Here is a 23,172-nt window from a genome sequence, read left to right as displayed (position 1 = left end):
AGCAACAATTAAAACTTGCACCCTATGCAGTCGAATTAACTCCTTGATATTCCTGCGAAACTCGGCACTTGTTGCGCCTCTCACATTCCAAAATAAAATCGTGATAATGGACACAAATTTAAGGAGAGGTAGCCAAGATACGTCAACCATCCAACGGACGGGGCGGTTGGCTATCCTTGTAGTTGGCAACAACTTCAGCCATAACCATCATAGTGTCTTCCTTTGCCAAGTCCTTAGCATCTCCATTGTCAATCAGCACGCATGGTTGGCCTTCACTTACCGCTGCATGCAAAGAAGGAGGGTGCTCTTGCGGCAACTTGAGTGGATCTGTTTCATCATGGAGGTGCCCAGGGCCATGAGGAATTCCGGGAGAAAACCCGAGGGGGGAATGCTGATAACTATCATTAGTTGTAATATGGTCACAATTCAGCTCCACATGTGCATTACTTGGCCCAATAAAGGACGCCAGTCTTTGGGAATCAAAATCAATGGGCTTCGAAGCACCAGCCTTAAATTGAAATTCTGGTGGAGGGCCCAAAATTTTTGACTCCATAAATATTGGAACTTTTTCCTTTGACTTCAACTTGCCTTCTTTAGAAGTAGAAGTTGACTTGTATTTAACTATCATCTTATCTGAAATACGTATCCCAGATTGTTTAGGTCTCCATTCCCTAGTTTGATTCCCTTTTTGGGCATCCCTCTTACTTGCCTACGGTAGCAGTCACCCTATCATTAGGCGTGTTTTCATCTTGCAATCCCATGAAATCCGTAGATAACAAAGCAGTGAATATGCTACCCTTGTTTAGCCGTGCATCCCGTTGATTATTAGACTTTCCTTTCCCAGCCTCACCACTCACCGGCCGCCGTCCACGTCGTCGTTGAACAAGCATCCAAGGGCCAAAATCTGACTCCTCTTGCGTCACCTGGCTTGCCCTTTGGGACTGGCTTCCAGGTAGAGACGGGTTCTCATTCTGTTTAGGGGCATGTTCATCCTCCAGTAGAGCATCTTTCAGTATCTCATGGTCTGCCATTGTAGTTCCATCTCCTGCAGACAAAGAACAATCATCTTTTCTATGTCCAAATTTGCCACGCTTGAAGCAAATCATCTGAATGCCTTCATATTCAATTCTTTGAGTAGTTTTTCCCAAGACAACAAAAGGCAAAAGAGGTTTAGTAAGGTCCTCAGGGAAGACATCAGAGAATTCTTCCAACACAGGAGCGACTTCTGGGGGAGCTGTATTAGCAATATCCTTAGGAGCTTCTCTAGCGGCGAGGGCGAAAATGGGAGCTCCATTGGCTAGTTCACGATCAATCTCTTTAGCTCCAATTAGATTAACGCCTTGGGAAAACTTGTTTGGATCGGGCTTCTTGTCATTACCTTTCGGTTGAACCGGAAGGATCTTGACCTTCTTCCCGTCATGCTCGAATAATAGCATATTGGATCGCCCGAAGATATGAACGTCGTTATCAAATAGCCAGGGTCTTCCAAGAATAACTTGACCCACATCCATTTTCAGGACATCGCACCAAACTTTGTCCTTATAAATGGAAAATTGGAGAGGGACTAAACATCTCTCTTGGACATTGAGTGCGGTGTCGTTAAGCCATGATACTTTGTATGGGTTAGGATGGGGTACAACTTTAAGACCAAGCTTAGCGATCACTGCTGAGGAGACCGCGTTAATGCAGCTTCCACTGTTCACGATCACTTTATAATTTTTATCACCAATCTTTGTAAACGTATGGTATTGAGGGAATGTGATGTGAAACAATGTGAATGCAGGTGCAAGATCAGCGACAACAATGCTTCACCAAATCAGCGATCAATCTAAGCAGGAAGTTCAAGAGTAAAATGAAGCGAACGACGGTTTTTAAGCAAAAGTTGCAATGTACTAAGTTTGAACCTTTGTAAAATTATTCCGATAATTAATGTAATGATTTGTTCTCTTAATACAGTTCAATTTGTAATATTTAGATAAGCAGAAATACTCAGCAACAGAATCACTCGCTCACTATTCAAACTGAATACAGCAATTGATACTAAGATTGGTAATAGCATGCACGCAATAGCAATTCAGAAAATACTTGGGCGTAAGAAAATTAAACCTTCGTCGGGTTGGACTGGTTCGATGGGAGGATCCTCTGGAGGCGGTGTAATAACTCCGAATCTGAGTGGCGGGAGTTCTCCTCCGAGAGCTACGTAATTTGGGTGAAGCGGCGTATCTGGATGAAAACATCGGTGCCAAGAACTAATTCCCAAACTGCTCTCCACACTGTCTACAAGCTGACGAGTCACGCGTTCGACGTATTCAGGAACACTCTCGAACGTCCGGTAATCGAACCACGTGGAAAGCTGCAAATCAACAATACCAGTCTCTGGATGAAGCACGAGATCGTTGTCTTCAGCGTCAGGGTCAGCCATACACCAATGGATCACGACTCAAAACTTAAATCACACTGAACCAAACTAAACCCTAGATGAACCGAACCAGAGACTCGGTTCGGGCCAGAGCAAACAAAACCGACCCGATTGCTTCTGCTTTGTTCGATCTGAGGAAGAGGGCGAATGACTGAAGCAGCGCCCGATCGGTCGATGACGACGGTCGTCCCAGAATCGGAGAGGAAGAATTTTATATTCTATCTCCTGGAGTAAAGAGACTCAAAGTGAGATCTCCACTTAGAGAATCTGGATTGGTTTGAATAACCCTAACTGTCATAAGGTTTGATTACTCAATTCAAAAGTGGACCTTTCGTTCGCAAAAGAAATGAATCGAAAGGAGATTTTGGCTGTGGTCCTAACTGTAGTAAGGTTTGACCAAGTGGGGGTTTTGAGACGATCCTGACTGTAGGAAGGTTTGATCGTTCCATTTGTGGGCCTCTCGTTCATTGAAAGAATCGAGAGGGGATTTTGGTTGTGGTCTTAACTATTTAAAGGTTTTGACCAATTGAGGAATTGGAGTAGTGGAGGGGCAAGAGCAGGTGACTGCTGCTGCTGAATTGGAAGCTGATTCATTTCAGGAGTTCTAGTGGGAACAGAGGATGATACTGGGATCTGGTTGGGCAAAGCAAGGGCTAAGTGCTGACTGGGAACGTTTGGTGTGTCATCGTGCCTTTTGGGCTCAGGAACTGACGATGATGAGATGGTGTCTTCGTTGTTTTGATACTTGGTAGTAGAGGCAGATTCCCTGGGCGCTAGCTGAAGTCTGGTCAACTCCTTCTGAGTTTCGGCAAGCTCTTGTTTGTCTCTGAGAATTTGAATGGACCTGCGGACCTGATATAACCAAGAAGAATTTTGAGGTTTCTGTGGCGAGCATTCTTATCATGTTTGATAAACTAAGTAATTAGGGAAGGAAATCGGTTTCCTCTGTAAATAAATGGGCATTATTGAGTTTGATATATAAGAGGACTGACAGATTTTATGTTCAGCAGCGTGCACTGCTGTTTATTGAAAAATACAACATGAAATCTAAGAACAAATTAAAAAAAAAGCAAGCAGAAACATGAAGGTTGGATATTTTAGTATGAAGATTATCAAAGAAAAAAAGGAATATCATGTAATTTATTATATTCACTTTAAAGGTGGCATTAAAGGATCCAAATCCAAATCATATTCACCAAATATTATTCATGCGTTCCGCATGACTATAAACAAGGTCATAAACTGATAATACTAAAAACTGGATGTGGGAGATGAAAAAAAAAGGAAAGCAAAGAAATTTCGTTTGGTAGGTGAGAGATACAAATACATATTAACTTCTCTATGACTTTCATCAGATACAGTGACTACTGGGGCCATGTTGTCTAAGGTGCAATATGGAACCATGTTAAATGGTACTTGATCATCATGATTTGTTCCTTATAGTGGAGTAGCTAAAGACCAAAACATTCGTTGGGTCCAATCCAAGTCCCTCTGGCCAAATCTGCCAAATATGCGTTTGGTCCAACAAACCAAACCAACACTCAGTAACATAAATTAAATACCACACCTAACCCTTTCTCCTTCGCTATTTGAATGCAATGTTGGCAATACAACAGTAAACATCAGAGAAAATTGAAATAAACCGACCCATTCACTGTGAAGATATCCCGCCATTTGTATGCAATAGTCAATGTTCGAGTGCAAGCACAAGAAGACAACAGAAAACATTGAATAAGAAAGAAAAGCGAAAACAGATTAAAACCTGTATTCTCACTTCAATTTTGCATAGGCCTGTTTCAGGGTTTTTTAGATGTTAGCTTGACTCATCATGAGTTCTTTGTATAGTGCTTTTATGAGTAGTTTTTTATATTCAGTTGTTGTGATTCCCCAAGGGGATTTTGTTAAACTTACAATGCCTTAGTCAGTCCTGTATATAATGCCCATTGGTAATGAAATTTATTCATTTACCAAAGAAAAGTGAAAGGAAAAACTGAAAGAGTGCTTTCAAGGGCAATAGGAAGCATGCTCCTACATTGACCTAATTTGGAATAAAATTAATCAATTAGTTTGAACAAATTCAACTCAAAATTGGCCTAATCAAGATCGCACGAGACGATGATGATGTATAAATCTCGTTAGCCTATCAAATAACCAGTCCCAACTAGAGAAAAAGTACACACTTGCATCCTAAACCTGAAAACAGAAGTTCTAGATTCGGCATGGCTAGATGTCTCCAACATGGTACCCATATTCGGTCCACGGAGCATTGTTGTCAAACAAGCATTTTACACGCGTAATGGAGCTCGAATAGTGTTCATTATAGTATGTGTTATGTGTATCAGTGTATGTACTCAGGATCTACAATGCATGGGCATCTTCACTAGGTGACACGGCTAACCAAAACGCGGATCAGCATTAGATAGTTAGAAACATTAGATATTTTTATACCTATGTGACTAAGGCTTCTTATTTAGAAAAAAACTAGAAATTATGCTGAGATTCCCTCAGATAATAGTGTAATTACTCAGATTTGCCTCCAATAAAAATTGTGATAGTTCAAGAGAAGCAGCAAAGCATAACTTACTTCTTGCAGATGTTTTTCAAGAGACTTGAGCTTTGTATCTGTTTGACTCTGATCACGGATCATATCAGCTTGAAATTCACCTATTGACCGCTCGAGTTTGTAGCAATATATCTCCAGTTGTGACAACCGTCCACTGATCCCATCAAGATGGCGCAATAGATTGTCAGCATACTTTTTCATGCACTTCTCAACAGCATCTATTATTTCTTCTTTTGAATACTCATCTTGTTGACCATAAACACTAACCAACTGTCTTCCCATTCTGCTTTCATGAAAACCCTTCACAATTAAAAAAAGATGAGTACACTTTTTTAGATCACTATGATACAAAGAAATACAACTAGCTGCTTGAAACACCATCCAAAGATGTAAAGCTAATTGCTCTACAAAAGAAGAAATAATAGATGTTACTAGCTTTATCGCTCTACAAAAGAAGAAAAAACCTTTGCAAGAACATTAACAACAATGTAAGCTGCTACTAGATAAAAAATGTTAAAAGCTACGAAGCCCTAGCATTACCTCTTTGCTCCATCCGCATGGCTCAATACTGTTGGTGAATATTTATCAGCAGCCTATTTCATCCAAAATATAGGATATGCGTGACACCCTGCTGAAAATTATTACAACATAATTAAGCCAATATATTTTTTCCCTTTAACTTGGTATATCAAGGCTCCAATAAAAAGATCGTACGAGACGGTGATGATGTATACATCTCGTTGGCCTATCAAATAACCAGTCCAACAAGAGAAATAGTACACACTTGCATCCTAAACCTGAAAAACAGAAGTTCTAGATTCGGCATGGCTAGATGTCTCCAACATGGTACCCATATTCGGTCCACGGAGCATTGTTGTCAAACAAGCATTGCACACGCCTAGATGTCTCCAACATGGTACCCATATTCGGTCCACGGAGCATTGTTGTCAAACAAGCATTGCACACGCATAATGGAGCTCGAATAGTGTTCATTATAGTATGTGTATCAGTGTATGTACTCAGGATCTACAATGCATGGCCATCTTCACTAGGTGACACGGCTAACCAAAAAGCGGATCGGCATTAGATAGTTAGAAACATTAGATATTTTTATACCTATGTGACCAAGGCTTCTTATTTAGAAAAAAAACTAGAAATTATGTTGGGATTCCCTCAGATAACAGTGTAATTGCTCAGATTTGCCTCCAATAAAAATTGTGATAGTTCAAGAGAAGCAGTAAAGCATAACTTACATCTTGCAGATGTTTTTCAAGAGACTTGAGCTTTGCATCTGCTTGACTCTGATCAGCGATCATATCAGCTTAAAATTCACCTATTGACCGCTGTTTGTTGGGAAAATTGAGGAAGAAAATTGAAAATAAAATTTGTATTATTCTCTCTAACAGACTTAGAAAAAGAATGAATACAGCTCTCTCAATGTAATCTCTCTCTAACCGTCTTAGAAAAAGAAATTACAACTCTTCTCGATCGGTGTCCTGATTTACAAAAGAGAGAATGGATCGACAGAGATCCTTCCCTTTGTTTAATCTGGGTTCTTCTCGGTATCGATGGGAGTTCAGATCCTTGTATCACATTGACGATCCGAACACTTCACCTCGTGGGCTACGGTGTCGTCCTCTTGAATTGATGTTGAGGAGAACTTGCAAGGCAAGTTTTAGAACTCTAAATGAGTTTAGAAGAACTTGACGAGCAAGTTGAAAACTCTAGAAGAGTTAAGAACACTAAACGAGTTTGAGAACTCTGTAAAAGAGTTAATTAACCAAAATGGTTCACAAACCAAGACAAGAAAGCTTCGAGGAAAGCTCCAAAGATCCGAAGTTTGCCGATCTCAAGCTGATTGAAGAAGATCCCCGATCTGCCAAAAGATCTCTGATGATCTAAAAAAAGATCGATCCTGAACTCAGTTGAGTTTGTTGCTATTTATGGGGAATTAAGGAGTGTAATCGTCCCCTTAATTCGCTCCTAAGTGGGGTTGTGATCCCTTCCGATCGTGGGAAACGATTTTGGAACCATTCAAGTCGTGTTTGAACGAGTCAAACGCCAATCTGGCGTTCTGGGCGTGAATTTTATATCTAGAACGCAGAGTTGGGTTCTGCGTTTGTGGCTGGAACACAGCAGTCGCTTCAGCATTCTGTTCCTAGAACGCAGATGTGAGCTCTGCGTTTTGTTGTTAAGACGCAGAGATGAGCTCTGCGTCTTGAGGTGAAGAGACCGTTGACTTGTAGTCTCTTTTTGTTAAAGCGTTGCAAAGTTCGTCATCTTGTAATCTTTGTCTTGGCTCTTTGAAATGTGAGTCGTCAGATTGTAACTCCCGCTGTTGATTGTAAAGACTGTTGAATCAGAACTTCCATCGGTTGTCGTGACGATCGTTGTGAAAATTTTCCAATTGTAGCATTCATCTGTTAACGTGAAAGTCGTCTGATTGTACTTTTATCATTGGATTGGTAACGCGAAAATTGTCAGGTTGCAACTTCCATCATCAGTGCTTGATGAGATTCAGCTATCTACAGTAAATTTTTTTAGACAGCCTACAGAACCCCCTCTAAAAATTTTAAAAGTTCGCAATCGACTGGAACGAATTTTCGGAATACTTTGGATCCCAAAATTGGATTAAGATTTATTAAGTGATTGTTCACTACATCCGTTTCGAAGGCATCATGAACTTGGTTGCAGAAATTTACTGAACAAGACTCACATGAGGGCGAGTGTCATGATTCTTCTTTTGGAACGCATAGGTGGTCCTTTGCGTTTGGGATTTAGAACGCAGAGATGGACTCAGCGTTTGGATGATGAGACGTAATGGTGAGATCGGCGCCTGGTCACTGAGACGTGCATGTGACTTCAACATCTGGGAGTCCAACCGACTCAATGTGAACGCAGGGGTCACGTTTTGGGCGAGATTTTTACCTAAAATTCCGTCCCGATTTGACAGCTCATACTTGTCTATAAATAGGCCGCCAAGCTCGAATCGAGGGTCATCTGACTCTTCTATTCCTCTCCGGCGAACTCAACGAAGATCTTCGTTCAAATCTCCGACGAACTTCCCACTCACGAATCCGATGGCCTCTAAGAAAACCGCTTCTAAGCCGCGTGCCAGGAAACCTACAGCAGCGAGTGCAAATGCATGAGGAAATGTTTTGACTGAGGAAATGTTTGTCTCATTAAGAGTGATGTAAGCTGAGTTCAAACCCTATGGGGATGATGATCATCTGAAGTGTAATGTTAACTTGACGATGTTGGGGGAACTTTGTCAACTGATTTAGCTTGGACCCTGTTGGGGATGCGCAGAGGTTTTGTCAACACTTTGTCAAAAGAGTTCATGATACATGACTTACATGAGAGTAAGTGCCATGTTGGAAGCGCGAGGATGGTATCCACGTTTAAGGTTTAAAAACTTGGGGGTGAACCCCTCGCTTTGAAATTGGAGCGCAAAAGTGACCTCTGCGTTTAGGGTTTGAAATGCGGAGCTGGAATCTACGTTAAAAATACTTGCAACAAGGGTCGAGACTTAGCGTTTGGGATTTTGAACGTAAGGGTGAGCTCTGCATTTGGAATTTGGAACGCAAAAACGAACTTTACGTTTAACCGAAGTCTAAACAACTTCATCTGATAATGCGGAAATCACGTTTGGCCGAGGTTCTCCTAGAATCCTGTGCTGCATTTAACAGCTTGGCTGTTGTATGAACAGACCACTTGGGTCAAATCAAGAGTTACTTAACTCTTTAATTCTCATCTTGATTCCTGAACGAAAATCTTCGTTGTCTTCAAGCTTTTTTGAAATCTCTGACGATTTTCTGACTTTTCTCATGTCATCAACGACAATGGCGTCCAGGAGATCCAGTTCTCGTCTGAGAAAGACTGAAGCATCGACCTCTGAAACGTTGCCGATTAAGGACACCGACGGTGTTCCCGATTCCGCAACCGCGNCCGCTGTCGATACCGTCGGGAGTACATGCCTGCTATGATAAGTGAGGATCACTGCAACTTGTTTCGACAGGTTCTTTCGAAACCCTAGATGGGTTCTGAGTTGATGACGACAAGGAGGACTTGTTCTTCTTTGGTTGAAACGCAGAGGTGGGCCTCCGCATTGGTTGTGAAACGCAAGAATGACGCTTGCGCAGGTCTTGATCTCTGCGTTCGGAATCTGAAACGCGGGGCTACCCTTGCGTTTTAAATTTAGAACACGTGGTTGACTTCTACGTTCTGAAATTGTAACGCCGGTTTCGACCCCAGCGTTTTGAAATCGAAATGCAAGTTTCGACCTCTGCGTTTGGCTTTTGTCCTTTGGACTTTTACAAGCTGCATATGTTTCAACTAATAACTTCTGCTTTTTATTTTGCAGTGTTTTTTCCCGATGTACTAATTTCCTTCGAGTATCACTTCGGGTATACCGGTGGTCCAGATGATAGTGTAGCTTTTGGTTTTCGTGAAGAACCTCAACTATGCACTCTTCAAGGTCTAGAACGAGCGTACAAGATCAGCGATGCCAGACCATCCACTCTTATAGCCTTGGTCACAAACATGGACATTGAGACGTCAGCAAGGAATGACCAGTTTGTAAAACCGACATTCCTTTTTGGAGATCACATACAAGTGGATGACCAATTTATACATGTAGAAAACTCCAAACTGCTGTGGAGGTTTGACGATCGTTTCCTCTTCCTGCCGAACACGAAGCGAATGGATCCGCTCTCCTATTTTTTGAGCGTCAGCTACCGCAGGAATTTTAGTTTTGATCTTGTCAAGGAGAAGGAGAATATATCCCTCAGGACCTTCGCTGATCAACATGTTCATTTTGTGAGGAGCGATGGACAAATTAAGGGCTTGAGACCCGATAGGATTGAGAAAAAAGATCTCTCTAAGGAGATGACCATTCCGGCGAACATTTTCATTCTCCACTTCATCGCTGCTCAGAGTGAATTCCCTGCGCAAGCATTCAGATCTCTTAGTTAGGTGCACATAGATCCCGCCTCTTCCTACCATAAATGCTTCCTCTTAGCACATAGCAAAGTTGGAACTTTTAATGAAATTTTCTTTTGAGAACATGAACCATAAATGCTTCCTCTTAGCACATAGCAAAGTTGGAACTTTTAATGAAATTTTCTTTTGAGAACATGATTTGAATGACAATGTTAATAATGAAATTTTCTTTTGAGAACATGATTTGAATGACAATGTTAAGATATCAAGCAATCAAATCCATTATGGATGGTCAGAAATATATATACGAAAAGACTAATATCTACAAATGTCTTTGTGTCCCTTAGGAGACAGGAGCTTTAATTTTCTAAGTGGTTATCATCTTCACATAAGTGCCTCTTTCCTTTACCACAGGTTATTGAAAGTGTGGGGAAATGTCTCAGCTCAATTGTTAATTAAAAAAAAAAAAAGACTCCTAAACTTGGACGGCGTCCATATGATTTGGAACTGTAATAAAATGTAAGAGAGCAATTTTACCTCAAAAGCATGCTTGTCTGGTTTCTATCCAACGCTTGTTTATGAAAAAAGTGAATGAGTAAAAGTGTGACTATATAGAGCATGCTAAGGGGTGCCAACGGGCCAGGTAAGGTAGGTTTCTGAGCATTTTGCACCCGAACCCAAAATATCAAGTAAATTTTTTAGAGTAAAACCCACAAGTCGGTTTTTGGATTAGCTTTTCTACTTTCATGTGCGCTGTAAACGTATGACAAGTTAGGTTTCATATAGTGTACTACCAAGATAATAGTTTTCTTGGCCCAGAATCTAATTGTTTTATAACACATAAAGTTAGATTTCTTTTCAAAATTCTTCCACACAAAACGTTTAACACCACTGTTGATAATGTGCAAATAACAAAAAGTTGCATAAATATTAAGTAATATTGCATAAAGGTTTGTAATTGTAATAAATTGGCATGATGATGGATGAGAATGCTCAGTAAATATGTCAGTCAAGCTTGCTTTCTCCCAATTTATTAGTTATCAGAAATTTGATACCTTCAAAAACAACATAACCCAAGAACTCAAAAGAGATTTTAAACTAGTTGTGCATCAAGACAGAAGTTTAATGTGCAGTTTCAGTATTCCTACATGGAATGGAAAACATCCCAAGTTTCAGGTGAACTTGTCAATTTTGGTGACCCAAATGCATGAGCAGCATGACTACTTATATCTTAATGAAAGATTATTAATTTGCAGAGTCACCACATAATGTAAGATGCAATAGAACAATTTATAGTCATTGCATCATTCTCTAGACTTTAAATTCCGGAATCTCAAACCTCATCCTAACTTAATTATAAGTTCCTTCCTTACAAAATCTTGGCTTCAATCATCTTCGTCCTGTCCTGATCCATCAGGACCTGATGTAAAAGATGCTTCAAATTTGACGTGCATAAATTTTTGTTTATAATAAGTAATAATCATCAAAAGAATATATCGCATGAGTATCACTTTTTTCCTTACCAATCAAATAATGTAAAAGAGGTCATGTATGTATAAGGTTCAAGAAGATAACAAAGATTAAGGATTATGGGTGCCAAATTATGGATAGTGAATTGAAAGAATACACCAAAATATGGATAGAAACACACCTTATTGTCCCTGACGGCATGTGGACTACTACCATTTTTTGGCCTAAATGCATTGGCGTTGCGTTCTAAAATAACTTCAACAGCCTCATGCCTGGCAGCTTCATTTTCTTCATTGTTGCAACAGTTTGTACAGTTGCATCCATCACAGTAAACCCCTGCCGAAAAACACTCACAATACCTGGCAATGCTTTGAAAAATTAGATGTGAAATAACATCGAAGGAAATCCAGCATTCAAAATATACTTATGACAAATGTAAATTCGTAAATGCCAGCATTTTTGCTCAGTATGTGCACACCCGCATGCACGAGCACACGCTCATACACACTGGCACACATATCAGTACAGAAGATGATTATAAACTTTCATTATTCTCACTAAGCTGAAAGACTAATATCTAAAAAAAACTTCCTAAAACGATGAAGAAAAATATGAAAAGATTATTCACAATTTTTTATTAGTAACAATAAATTCACCTAATCTTTTTCACATGGACAAAATGGTAGCATTAGAAAAAGCTACAAGTTAGCATCAGGCTAATGACAAAGTACACAATAATATATAAGGATATTTTGTGCTTTTGGCTATTTCATAAAGGGGCGTATATTTCTTGCTTACCTATGAACTTACTAGGCCAAATGCTTCAAGAGAAGATTCAGGGTGGATAATGAATAAGGGTAAACTATGACCCATACCCATTATATTTTGAAAACTATGTGACATAGACGTGAAATGCACAATATCTTAAATGTATGTAGATTATCATGCACAAGGAAAAAGGTCAAACATGAATATACCACATATCTCGCTTCCATATTCTCCATGTTCCAACATGTAAGTCATGTTTAAATTAGTTTGTCGCCTCAGATTGCAAACAAGTAATATGCCGAGTCAAGCAAAAACTATAGTGTGTGGTAACAACATGCCTTTAACGTTATACTCGATGGTGTGAAATATGTGATTACTGTTTCCTAAATATTTAGTTGAGCTATGTACAGTATCACAGGTAAGATTCTAATCTTCTGAAAATATAGACTAAAAATAGGAAATAATTAAGTAAAGCATGTTTCCTTGCAAGTTATTGCATATATGAGGGTCTAACAGTTAGAGTCTTTTGTACCTATCTCTACATGTAGAATTTAATAGCTAAGAGATCATTTGCATTATTTCCTTCCCAGAATGACAATTGACAGCTACAGCATATGCTCTATCATCCTCAGAAGAGAATGACATTTATTGAGAAGGACTAATGTAATTAATTTGGACCGAGAAATAGGAATTTAAGAAGATAAATTCATCAATTGTAGGTAAATATGAAGTTTCATTTCCAATTGAGCTCTTCCATAGAACCATGCTTGCCACAACTCAAAGGGTGTCATGAAATGTTTACTAAGAGCAAGGAACATCATGGTTCCATTTACATGTGACACACGACATACATAATGTTGGAATAACGATAGTTCAACATATATTCTTGTATGTCATAAATAGACGTCAGTCTGTGAAAACATCTAAGAAACCTATGACATTAATGAATAATAAGCATCCCTTCTATCTCCAACAATCCAGAACAATCTATTAAACACAACCTTCCATAATCTAATCTTCTGTCATTTAGAACCTTCCATTAGCTAATAAAAAATTAGGTATCCAAAGAGTAGGCGTAATTTCCTTATAAATCATGAAACATAATTTCACTAGCACCTGTCATAAATAAACATAACACTGAATTATATAATTTAAGATAATTGTTATACAAGAAGGGAGCATCAATATGAATCTTGAAAATTATCGCTGTTTGAGTATCTTAAATATTTTATTATTATTTACCCTCTAAGTTTGCAAGACTCTGCATGGAAACTATGAACGAGAGGAGATTGCCATAAATTCTAAGAAGATCAGTCAGAAGATAAGAAAATCTGCTCGAGTATTTTATTGGTCACACAGCCTAAGAGGAAGCTCATGCAATTGATGAGCAACCTTGATCTCTTGTTCAAAATAGTAGGATCCAATGTAAGAGTGGTTGTCACGAAATTCACTAGTAAATGTAAACAACCCCTTTTATTTCTGCCGCTCACTATCATCCTTGATCTCTTGCAATATTTTCATTAACACCTGCAGCATACTTCTACCCGTTCTCACACTCCTCCTTCTCCTTGGTCTCCTTTGAAAACAAGATAAGTTCCTTTGTTATTGACTTTGAGCTTCAATGAGATAAGGCAAAGGCCTCCAGCTTTCTCCACCACCCTCTTTCGCACAATTCCGTTCTCTCTTATGCAATTATCAATGTTTTAAAAGCAAATGACCCTAGCGTCTCAGGTGCTCATGTGAGGTGATATCTTACCTTAACGCCTTTCATATCGCAAAGAGATGAAGGTTACTAAGGTGAGAGCCTTTCGGCGCCTCAAGAGCTCACAGAGGCGTCTCATGCGCTTACCTAAGGCATGCGGGAAGGAATGAAAGGAGTCTCTATTTAAATTTTTTGAGGGTGTGAGATTTGTCTTCTGATAAAGTACAGTTTGTTTTTTCCCCATCCTTTTCGCTTGGTTGATCTTTTGCTATTCTTGTTGTAGTTAACCTTAGTGTGCGCGGGCACGTGGCGCACGCGCATGATCTCAAGTGCATTCCAGAATTTGACCCTTGAAAGCTCAAACTTTGTTGTTTAATTATGCATGTTAGTAGTTGCTAGTTATTATTATTATTTACTATCTGTTGCCTACTGCTATGTAGATGGCCTATGTCTTGTCAGGTACCATAAGTTGTGACTTCAAAATTCAATTGTAAAAGATTTGTCCCATTGGTATGGTGTTTAATTGCATATTATTTGTATATTATGTGTAATGTTTATGAATTTCTTGAAGATCATCGCACCGGTTCACTGAGGCAATCGCCTTTTTTGGGGCCTCTCGCCACAGGCAACATAGTACTTTATCACCTTGACCTCACCTTTCGCTTCTAAAAACTGGCAATTATATAAGAATGAAGATATAGGCTTTAGTTAATATTTTCTTATAAAAATCTACACTTGTTTTCTTCAAAATAAGTTATAGGCCTGAGTCCTGACATGCATATGAAGATGAAGGTCTTAGAATTAGAGAACTTTGCAGAATCAAATAAGACCAGGACTGCATCTGAAACTAGGTTTGATGTCTATGACATTGTGTATTCTTCACTATAAGATGTACTAAAACGGATATAGCCCACTTCTTGCAGACTTGCAGAATCATTAATAACATCTGCATACCACTGCCACTACTTTCACTATGCAACATAAAATCTAATTAACAATTCTTACGGGCATTAAAATATGTCACAAAAATGGGTGAGATTCGCTGTGCTCTTCCAGTCTATAAATGATGTTTATGTTTAGAAAGATATCACATACAAGATATTGTACCTTTAAATTATAAAGAACTACTGAAATACATATATTATGCCCTCCATGCACATGAAAAAACATGAACAAACAGTAAGCAGTGAATCAAAACTTCATTTTGGCGTAAAATCCATGTAAACACTATAAACGAAGGCATAGAACGTACAGCTTCAGGCATCTCGAATGTTTACAATTGCAATTCTTTTTCCTTGTTGGAGTACCGTCTTTCACTTCATATATAGGTCTTGGTCGTGATTTTGGTGACTCTGGCTTCCTGGAAGAGAAAATTACAAGGAGATAATTTTATGTGATTTCATTCTTACAGTAAAAGTATCTAAAGAAGCATGAATCTTGAAGGTGGATATCTATACGTTTGAAAGATCATAGGCATGTACCACATATATATAACAGATGAAAAAGAGATCCCAAATTTTGGGGGAAGCATGATCCATAGAGTGTAGAAATACAGTTCACTTAGCCGTTAGCCGCTTATTTTGCAAGAACCAGGGAGCCATCGAAGGAGGATAGCTGAAAAAGTTAAGGTTTTGAGGGAGGAACGATGAATCTAAAGAGGTGTCACAAATCTATAATTATGAAACCCACAAAATGTGGCATATTAGTGGGAAAATTCATGATTTCAAAATCAGAGTAAGTCTGTTGTCTCCTATAATTGGTTCGCATATGGCACAATAACTTTACAAATCAAAGATAACTCCTTTATACCAGTATTTAAATGCAATAGAAGGAACTAAAGAGCCGCATCAAGTTCCCAAAATTTGAAACTCCAGAATTTTTGAACTTCATAGCTAAACACAACAGAAGAAATTCAAGTAACCATATAATTCATTCTTAAACCAAAGGAAACAAACTTACTCTCACTAGATAAAAATAACATGAAATTTTCGACATAAAAAAAAGAACCCCTTACTTCCTCATCAAAAATTCATATAAAATTCACAGTAAATTCAAAATAACCAAAGTTAACTACTAATCTCCAAAAGTAACAGCAATCGAGCACCAAATCACAAAATCAACAAAAAGTAACAAAAAAACCCAACAAAATTCGAACTTCACAACAAAATTGAAGGCCCAAGGTTGAACAGAAAACCTACACCGAGATTGGAACTGAAGGCCGCGGTATCGGAGCAGTAGGACACGTCAGATGCTGCTTCTGTGGAGACGGCTGCGGAGTAGTGCATAAAAGGTTTGTAATTGTAATAAATTGGCATGATGAATGGAAATGAGAATGGTCAGTAAATATGTCAGTCAATAGCTTGCTTCTCCGCCAATTTATTAGTTATCAGAATTTGATACCTCAAAAACAAACATAAACCGGCAAGAAGCTCAAAAGGAGATTTTAAACTAGTTGTGCATCAGAGAACAGAAAGTTTAATGTGCAGTTTCTCAGTATTACCTGACATGGAATGGAAAAGCATCCGCAAGTTTCCAGGTGAACTTGTCAAATTTTCGGTGACACCAAATGCATGAGCCATGCATGAACTACTTAATATCTAATGAAAGATTATTAATTTGCAGAGTCACCAGCAGAATGTAAGATGCAATAGATACAATTTATAGTCATTATGGCATCATTCTCCTAGAACTTTAAAAATTCCGGAAATTCAAAACCTCATCCTACTTAAATTATAAAGTTCCTTCCTTACAATAAATCTGGCCTTCATATCTTCGTCCTGATCCTGATCCATCAAGGACTGATGTAAAAGATGCTTCAAATTTGACAGTGCATAAATTTTTGTTTTATAATAAGTAAATAATCCATGCAAAAAGAAATATCGCATGAGTATCAATTTTTTCCTTACCAATCAAATAATGTAAAAAGGTCATGTATGTAAAAAGGTTCAAGAAGATAACAAAGATTAAGGATTATGGGTTGCCAAATTTGGATAGTGAATTGAAGAAATACACCAAAAATATGGATAGTAAAACAACCCTTATTGTCCCTGACGGCAATGTGGACTACTAGCCATTTTTGGCCTAAATGCCATTGGCAGTTGCGTTCTAAAATAAGCTTCAAGCAAGCCTCATGCTGGCACTTTCATTTTCTTACATTGTTGGCACAGTTTGTACAGTTGCATCCATCAGCAGTGGAAAACGGCCCTGCCGAAAAAATCCCACTACAATACCGCAATGCTTTTGAAAACAATTAGATAGTGAAATAACATCGACAGGAAATCCAAGCATTCAAAATATACTTATACGACAAATGTAAATTCGTAAAATGCGCAGCATTTTTTGCTGGCCCAGTATGTGCACACCCGCATGCACGAGCAGCAAACGCTCAATACCACACTGGCAGGCACATATCAGTCAGAAAGATGATTATAAACTTTCCATTATTCTCACTAAGCTGAAAGACTAATATCTAAAAAATAACTTCGCTAAAACGATGAAAGAAAAATATGAAAAGTATTATTCACGGAATTTTTTATTTAGTAACAAATAAATTCCCGTAATCTTTTCAACATGGACAAAATGGTATAGCATCTAGAAAAAGCTTACAAGTTTTTTTTAGGCATCAGGCTAATGACAAAGTACACAATAATATATAAGGATATTTATGTGCTTTTGTCTATTCAAAAGGGGCGTATATATTTCTTGCTTACCTATGAACTTACTAAGGCCAAATGCTTCAAGAGAAGATTCAGGGTGGATAATGAATAAGGGTAAAGCTATGAGCGCGCATACCCATTATATTTTGAAAAACTATGTGACATTAGACGTGAAATGCACATATCTTAATGTATGTAGATATCAATGCACAGGAAAAAGGTCAAACATGAATATACGCAGCATACTCTGCGCTTCGCATATTCCTCCATGTTCCACACATGTAAAGTCATGTTAAATTAGTTTGTCGCCATCGGCAGATTGGCAAGCAAGTAATATGCCGAGTCAAGGCAAAAAACTATAAGTGTGTTGTACACAACATGGCCTTTAACGTTATATCGATGGTGTGAAATATGTGATTATTGTTTTCCTAAATATTTAGTTGAGCTATGTACAAGTATCAAGGTAAGATTCTAATCTTCTGAATATAGACTAAAATATGGAAATTAAATTAAGTAAAAGCATGTTTCCTTAGGCAAGTTATTGCAATATATGAGGGTCTAACAGTTAGAGTCTTTTTTGTACCTATCTCTACATGTAGATTTAATAGCTAAGAGATCATTTGCATTATTTCCTTCGCCAGAATGACAATTGACAGCTACAGCATATGCTTCCTATATCCTCAGAAGAAGAATGACATTTATTTGAGGAAGGACTAATGTAATTAATTGGACCGGAGAAATAGGAATTAAGAAGATAATATTCATCATTGTAAGGTAAATAATGAAGATTTCATTTCAAATTGAGCTCTTCGCATAGAACCATGCTGCCACAACCTCAAGGGTGTCATGAAATGTTTACTAAGAGCAAGGAACATCAATGGTTAACATTTACATGTGACACACTACATACATAATGTGGAATAACGATAGTTCAACCATATGATTCTTAGTATGTCAATAAATAACGTTGCAGTCTGTGAAACATCTAAGAAAGCCATATGACATTAATGAATAATAAGCATCCTTCTATCTCCAACAATCCCGAGAACAATCTTATTAAACACAACGCTTCCAATTAATCTAATCTCTATGTCATTTTAGAACCTATCCAGTTAGCTAATAAAAAAATTAGGTATCGCAAAGAGTAGGCAGTAATTTCTTTATAATGCATGAACATAATTTTCACTAGCCCTGTCATAAATAAACATAACACTGAATTATATAATTTAAGATAATTGTTATACAAGAAGGAGCATCAAAAATATGAATCTTGAAAATTATCGCTGTTTGAGTATCTTAAATATTTTTATTATTATTTACACGCTCTAAGTTTGCAAGACTCTGCATAGGAAACTAAATGAAACAGAGAGGAGATTGCCATAAATTCTAAGAAGATCAGTGCAGAAGATAAGAAAATCTGCATCGAGTATTTTATTGTGCACAACAGCCTAAGAGGAAGGCTCATGCAATTGCATGAGCAACCTTGATCTCATTGTTCAAAATAGTAAGGGATCCAATGTTAGAGTGTTGTCACGAAAATTCACATTAGTAAATGTAAACAACACCCTTTTAATTTCTGGCCGCTCAGCTTCAGATCTCTTCCTGCCATAAATGCTTCCTCTTAGCACATAGCAAAGTTGGAACTTTTAATGAAATTTTCTTTTGAGAACATGATTTGAATGACAATGTTAAGATATCAAGCAATCAAATCCATTATTGATGCTCAGAAATATATATACGAAAAGACTAATACCTAGAAATGTGTTAGTGTCCCTTAGGAGACAGGAGCTTTAATTTTCTAAGTGGTTATCATCTTCACATAAGTGCCTCTTTTCTTTCGCACAGGTTATTGAAAGTGTGGGGAAATGTCTCAGCTCAATTGTTAATTAAAAAAAAGACTCCTAAACTTGGACGGCGTCCATATGATTTGGAACTGTAATAAAATGTAAGAGAGCAATTTTACCTCAAAAGCATGCTTGTCTGGTTTCAATCCAACGCTTGTTTATGAAAAAAGTGAATTGAGCAAAAGTGTGACTATATAGAGCATGCTAAGGGGTGCCAACGGGCCAGGTAAGGTAGGTTTCTGAGCATTTTGTACCCGAACCCAAAATATCAAGTAAATTTTTTAGAGTAAAACCCACAAGTCGGTTTTTGGATTAGCTTTTCTACTTTCATGTGCGCTGTAAACGTATGACAAGTTAGGTTTCATATAGTGTACTACCAAGATAATAGTTTTCTTGGCTCAGAATCTAATTGTTTTATAACACATAAAGTTAGATTTCTTTTCAAAATTCTTCCACACACAACGTTTAACACCACTACTGATAATGTGCAAATAACAAAATGATGCATAAATATTAAGTAATATTGCATAAAGGTTTGTAATTGTAATAAATTGGCATGATGATGGATGAGAATGCTCAGTTAAGATGTCAGTCAAGCTTGCTTTCTCCCAATTTATTAGTTATCAGAAATTTGATACCTTCAAAAACAACATAACGCAAAAACTCAAAAGAGACTTTAAACTAGTTGTGCATCAAGACAGAAGTTTAATGTGCAGTTTCAGTATTCCTACATGGAATGGAAAACATCCCAAGTTTCAGGTGAACTTGTCAATTTTGGTGACCCAAATGCATAAGCAGCATGACTACTTGTATATTAATGAAAGATTATTAATTTGCAGAGTCACCACATAATGTAGAAACCATGCATCATCATCATCTTTAAATTGTCTTTGCTAGCCAAATATAAGATGCAATAGAACAATTTATAGTCATTGCATCATTCTCTAGACTTTACATTTCGGAATCTCAAACCTCATCCTAGCTTAATTATAAGTTCCTTCCTTACAAAATCTTGGCTTCAATCATCTTCGTCGTGTTCTGATCCATCAGGACCTGATGTAAAAGATGCTTCCAATTTGGCGTGCATAAATTTTCGTTTATAATAAGTAATAATCATCAAAAGAATATATCACATTAGTATCACATTTTTCCTTACCAATCATATAATGTAAAAGAGGTCATGTATGCATAAGGTTCAAGAAGATAACAAAGATTAAGGATTATGGGTGCCAAATTATGGATAGTGAATTGAAAGAATACACCAAAATATGGATAGAAACACACCTTATTGTCCCTGACGGCATGTGGACTACTACCAATTTTTGGCCTAAATGCATTGGCATTGCGTTCTAAAATAACTTCAACAGCCTCATGCCTGGCAGCTTCATTTTCTTCATTGTTGCAACAGTTTGTACAGTTGCATCCATCACAGTAAACCCCTGCCTGAAAACACTCACAATACCTGGCAATGCTTTGAAAAATTAGATGTGAAATTACATCGAAGGAAATCCAGCGTTCAAAATATACTTATGACAAATGTAAATTCGTAAATGCCAGCATTTTTGCTCAGTATGTGCACACCCGCATGCACGAGCACACGCTCATACACACTGGCACACATCAGTACAGAAGATGATTATAAACTTTCATTATTCTCACTAAGCTGAAAGACTAATATCTAAAAAAAACTTCCTAAAACGATGAAGAAAAATATGAAAAGATTATTCACAATTTTTTATTAGTAACAATAAATTCACCTAATCTTTTTCACATGGACAAAATGGTAGCATTAGAAAAAGCTACAAGTTAGCATCAGGCTAATGACAAAGTACACAATAATATATAAGGATATTTTGTGCTTTTGGCTATTTCATAAAGGGGCGTATATTTCTTGCTTAGCTATTAACTATGAAGCACGGACACGCATAACATGAAGACGTGTCGTGTCGTGTCCGTGTCGGACACACGTGTCGAACACACATATCCTATGTATTTTTTAGGATTTGCCTCGTGTCGGCGTGTCGGATGGCCGTGTCGGATCCGTGTCCGTGCTACATAGGCTATTAACTTACTAGGCCAAATGCTTCAAGAGAAGATTCAGGGTGGATAATGAATAAGGGTAAACTATGACCCATACCCATTATATTTTGAAAACTATGTGACATAGACATGAAATGCACAATATCTTAAATGTATGTAGAATATCATGCACAAGGAAAAAGGTCAAACATGAATATACCACATATCTCGCTTCCATATTCTCCATGTTCTAACATGGAAGTCATGTTTAAATTAGTTTGTCGCCTCAGATTGCAAACAAGTAATATGCCGAGTCAAGCAAAAACTATAGCATGTAGTAACAACATCAACATGCCTTAAAAGTTATACTTGATGGTGGGTGTTTGGTTCAAAAGTTGGTTCTGTTGAGGAATTCATTATAACTTTGTTTGATTATAACAAATTCGAAAGAATAATCTTTTTATAAGACTTTTTCTACACAACAAAACGAAAATTACAACTCTTGAGAAACAAACACAAAAATCGTCTATCGATCTTTGTTTTCGTGGGACTTTGCCTGTGCCGGGAACGCTTTGGTTCGTGGACCGCCGAATCACAGATCGTGAAGGGGGTTTACTGATTCTGACTTCGTTTATCGAAGTGAGAAATTGAAACGATATCTTATCAAAGTAAGATAGTCGTTCTTCTTAAAATCAAGTCAAAGCTTAATTTCAAGACGTTGCAAGAAAACTCAAATCTGCTCTCTCTCTGCTCTGGAATGCTCTAACAAATGCTCGATCCTCGTCAGAAGTGACCCTAAGGGGGTATTTATAGCCTCAGGGGTCTACAACTGAAAAAACTCAACAAATGACGACGTTAGGCTGTCGAGACAGTGTTTGCTGTCTCGACGGGCGAGATAGTGTTTGCTGTCTCAACCCGTGAGACAGTAAACGCTGTCTCGGAAACAGGTAACCGCAGGCAGTTTTCGTTTTAACTGCCTTCCCACGTTTCAAACTCCGTTATTTTGGCAGTTATTCACGTGATTTCCGCCCACGATGTTTCCCACGTCCCTTGGCAGTTAATGGACACGTGTAGGGCAGTTACAAAGGTAGTTTTGACCATTTCAACACTGTCTCTCTGGCGAGACAGCAAAGACTGTCCCGCTGGCGAGACAGCAAAGACTGTCTCGCTGGCGAGACAGCAAAGCCTATCTCGCTGGCGAGACAGTTCATTCCTGTCTTGATTTTCAATATGAGATCCCTTTGAGTGATTTTCTCTATGTTTGGGATATCTATTAGCATTTTTTGACGCCTACAGATACCCCCCCAAAGTATTCCAGACTCATTCTTCGCCTACAGATACCCCCTCCAAAGTATTCCAGACGCATTCTTTTATAGAAGAGTCTAGGATACTTTGGATAAGATAGGTTTTACTTACGATCCCTTCGATGCTTGGTTGAGTAGATCGTGTGAAAGGACTTGTGAATGGCTTCAATGCTTGATCTCTGTTGCTTTTAGTCTATTCAGTTCTTTGTAGAATAGCTAATGTCTTCCCCGGCGTCACGTTTATCGCTTGACCGTTGTCGAGATTTTGAATTGAAGTTAGTATCTGCTCTTGCGGGTTCAGCTTTTACCACTGAGTTGATATATCTATTGAGAGCTCATCAGGTTATCCTTAAGAATATTCAGATTAATATTCTATAGAAACTTCCTGTTGAGGGTAGGAATACAGTTTAGACTCGTGTACCCATTGGAGTATTCATCTGCATTGCATTTGGCTTTTGACTAAGAGAATGCCCTCCATCTCATGCT

At 38.1% G+C, this 23,172-nt stretch overlaps 2 protein-coding genes across 2 annotated transcripts in view; one reads left to right on the top strand and one right to left on the bottom strand.

The window, feature by feature from the left end:
• The window catches only part of LOC109832301, a 7,355-nt gene extending 5,404 nt beyond the window's left edge, over positions 1–1,951 (top strand). Inside the window, exon 3 of the mRNA XM_020399725.1 lies at positions 1,784–1,951. Within this exon, the coding sequence (XP_020255314.1) occupies positions 1,784–1,912 (129 nt within the window). The 3' untranslated portion in view covers positions 1,913–1,951. The remainder of the gene's footprint in view (positions 1–1,783) is intronic.
• LOC109830026 overlaps positions 2,921–23,172 on the bottom strand; it is a gene marked incomplete at its 5' end in the record, with an annotated part of 46,562 nt that continues 26,310 nt past the window's right edge. The window contains 7 exons of the mRNA XM_020397180.1: positions 2,921–3,271; positions 5,004–5,282; positions 11,575–11,752; positions 15,116–15,223; positions 16,062–16,226; positions 16,369–16,460; positions 20,648–20,825. Of these exons, the coding sequence (XP_020252769.1) occupies positions 2,921–3,271; positions 5,004–5,282; positions 11,575–11,752; positions 15,116–15,223; positions 16,062–16,226; positions 16,369–16,460; positions 20,648–20,825 (1,351 nt within the window). The remainder of the gene's footprint in view (positions 3,272–5,003; positions 5,283–11,574; positions 11,753–15,115; positions 15,224–16,061; positions 16,227–16,368; positions 16,461–20,647; positions 20,826–23,172) is intronic.

This window comes from Asparagus officinalis, chromosome 1 (genome assembly GCF_001876935.1).
Source record: "Asparagus officinalis chromosome 1, Aspof.V1, whole genome shotgun sequence".
NCBI classification, from domain to species: Eukaryota; Viridiplantae; Streptophyta; class Magnoliopsida; order Asparagales; family Asparagaceae; genus Asparagus; species Asparagus officinalis.
Note: the sequence above shows the minus strand (reverse complement) of the source record. Positions and strands in the feature narration are given on the sequence as shown.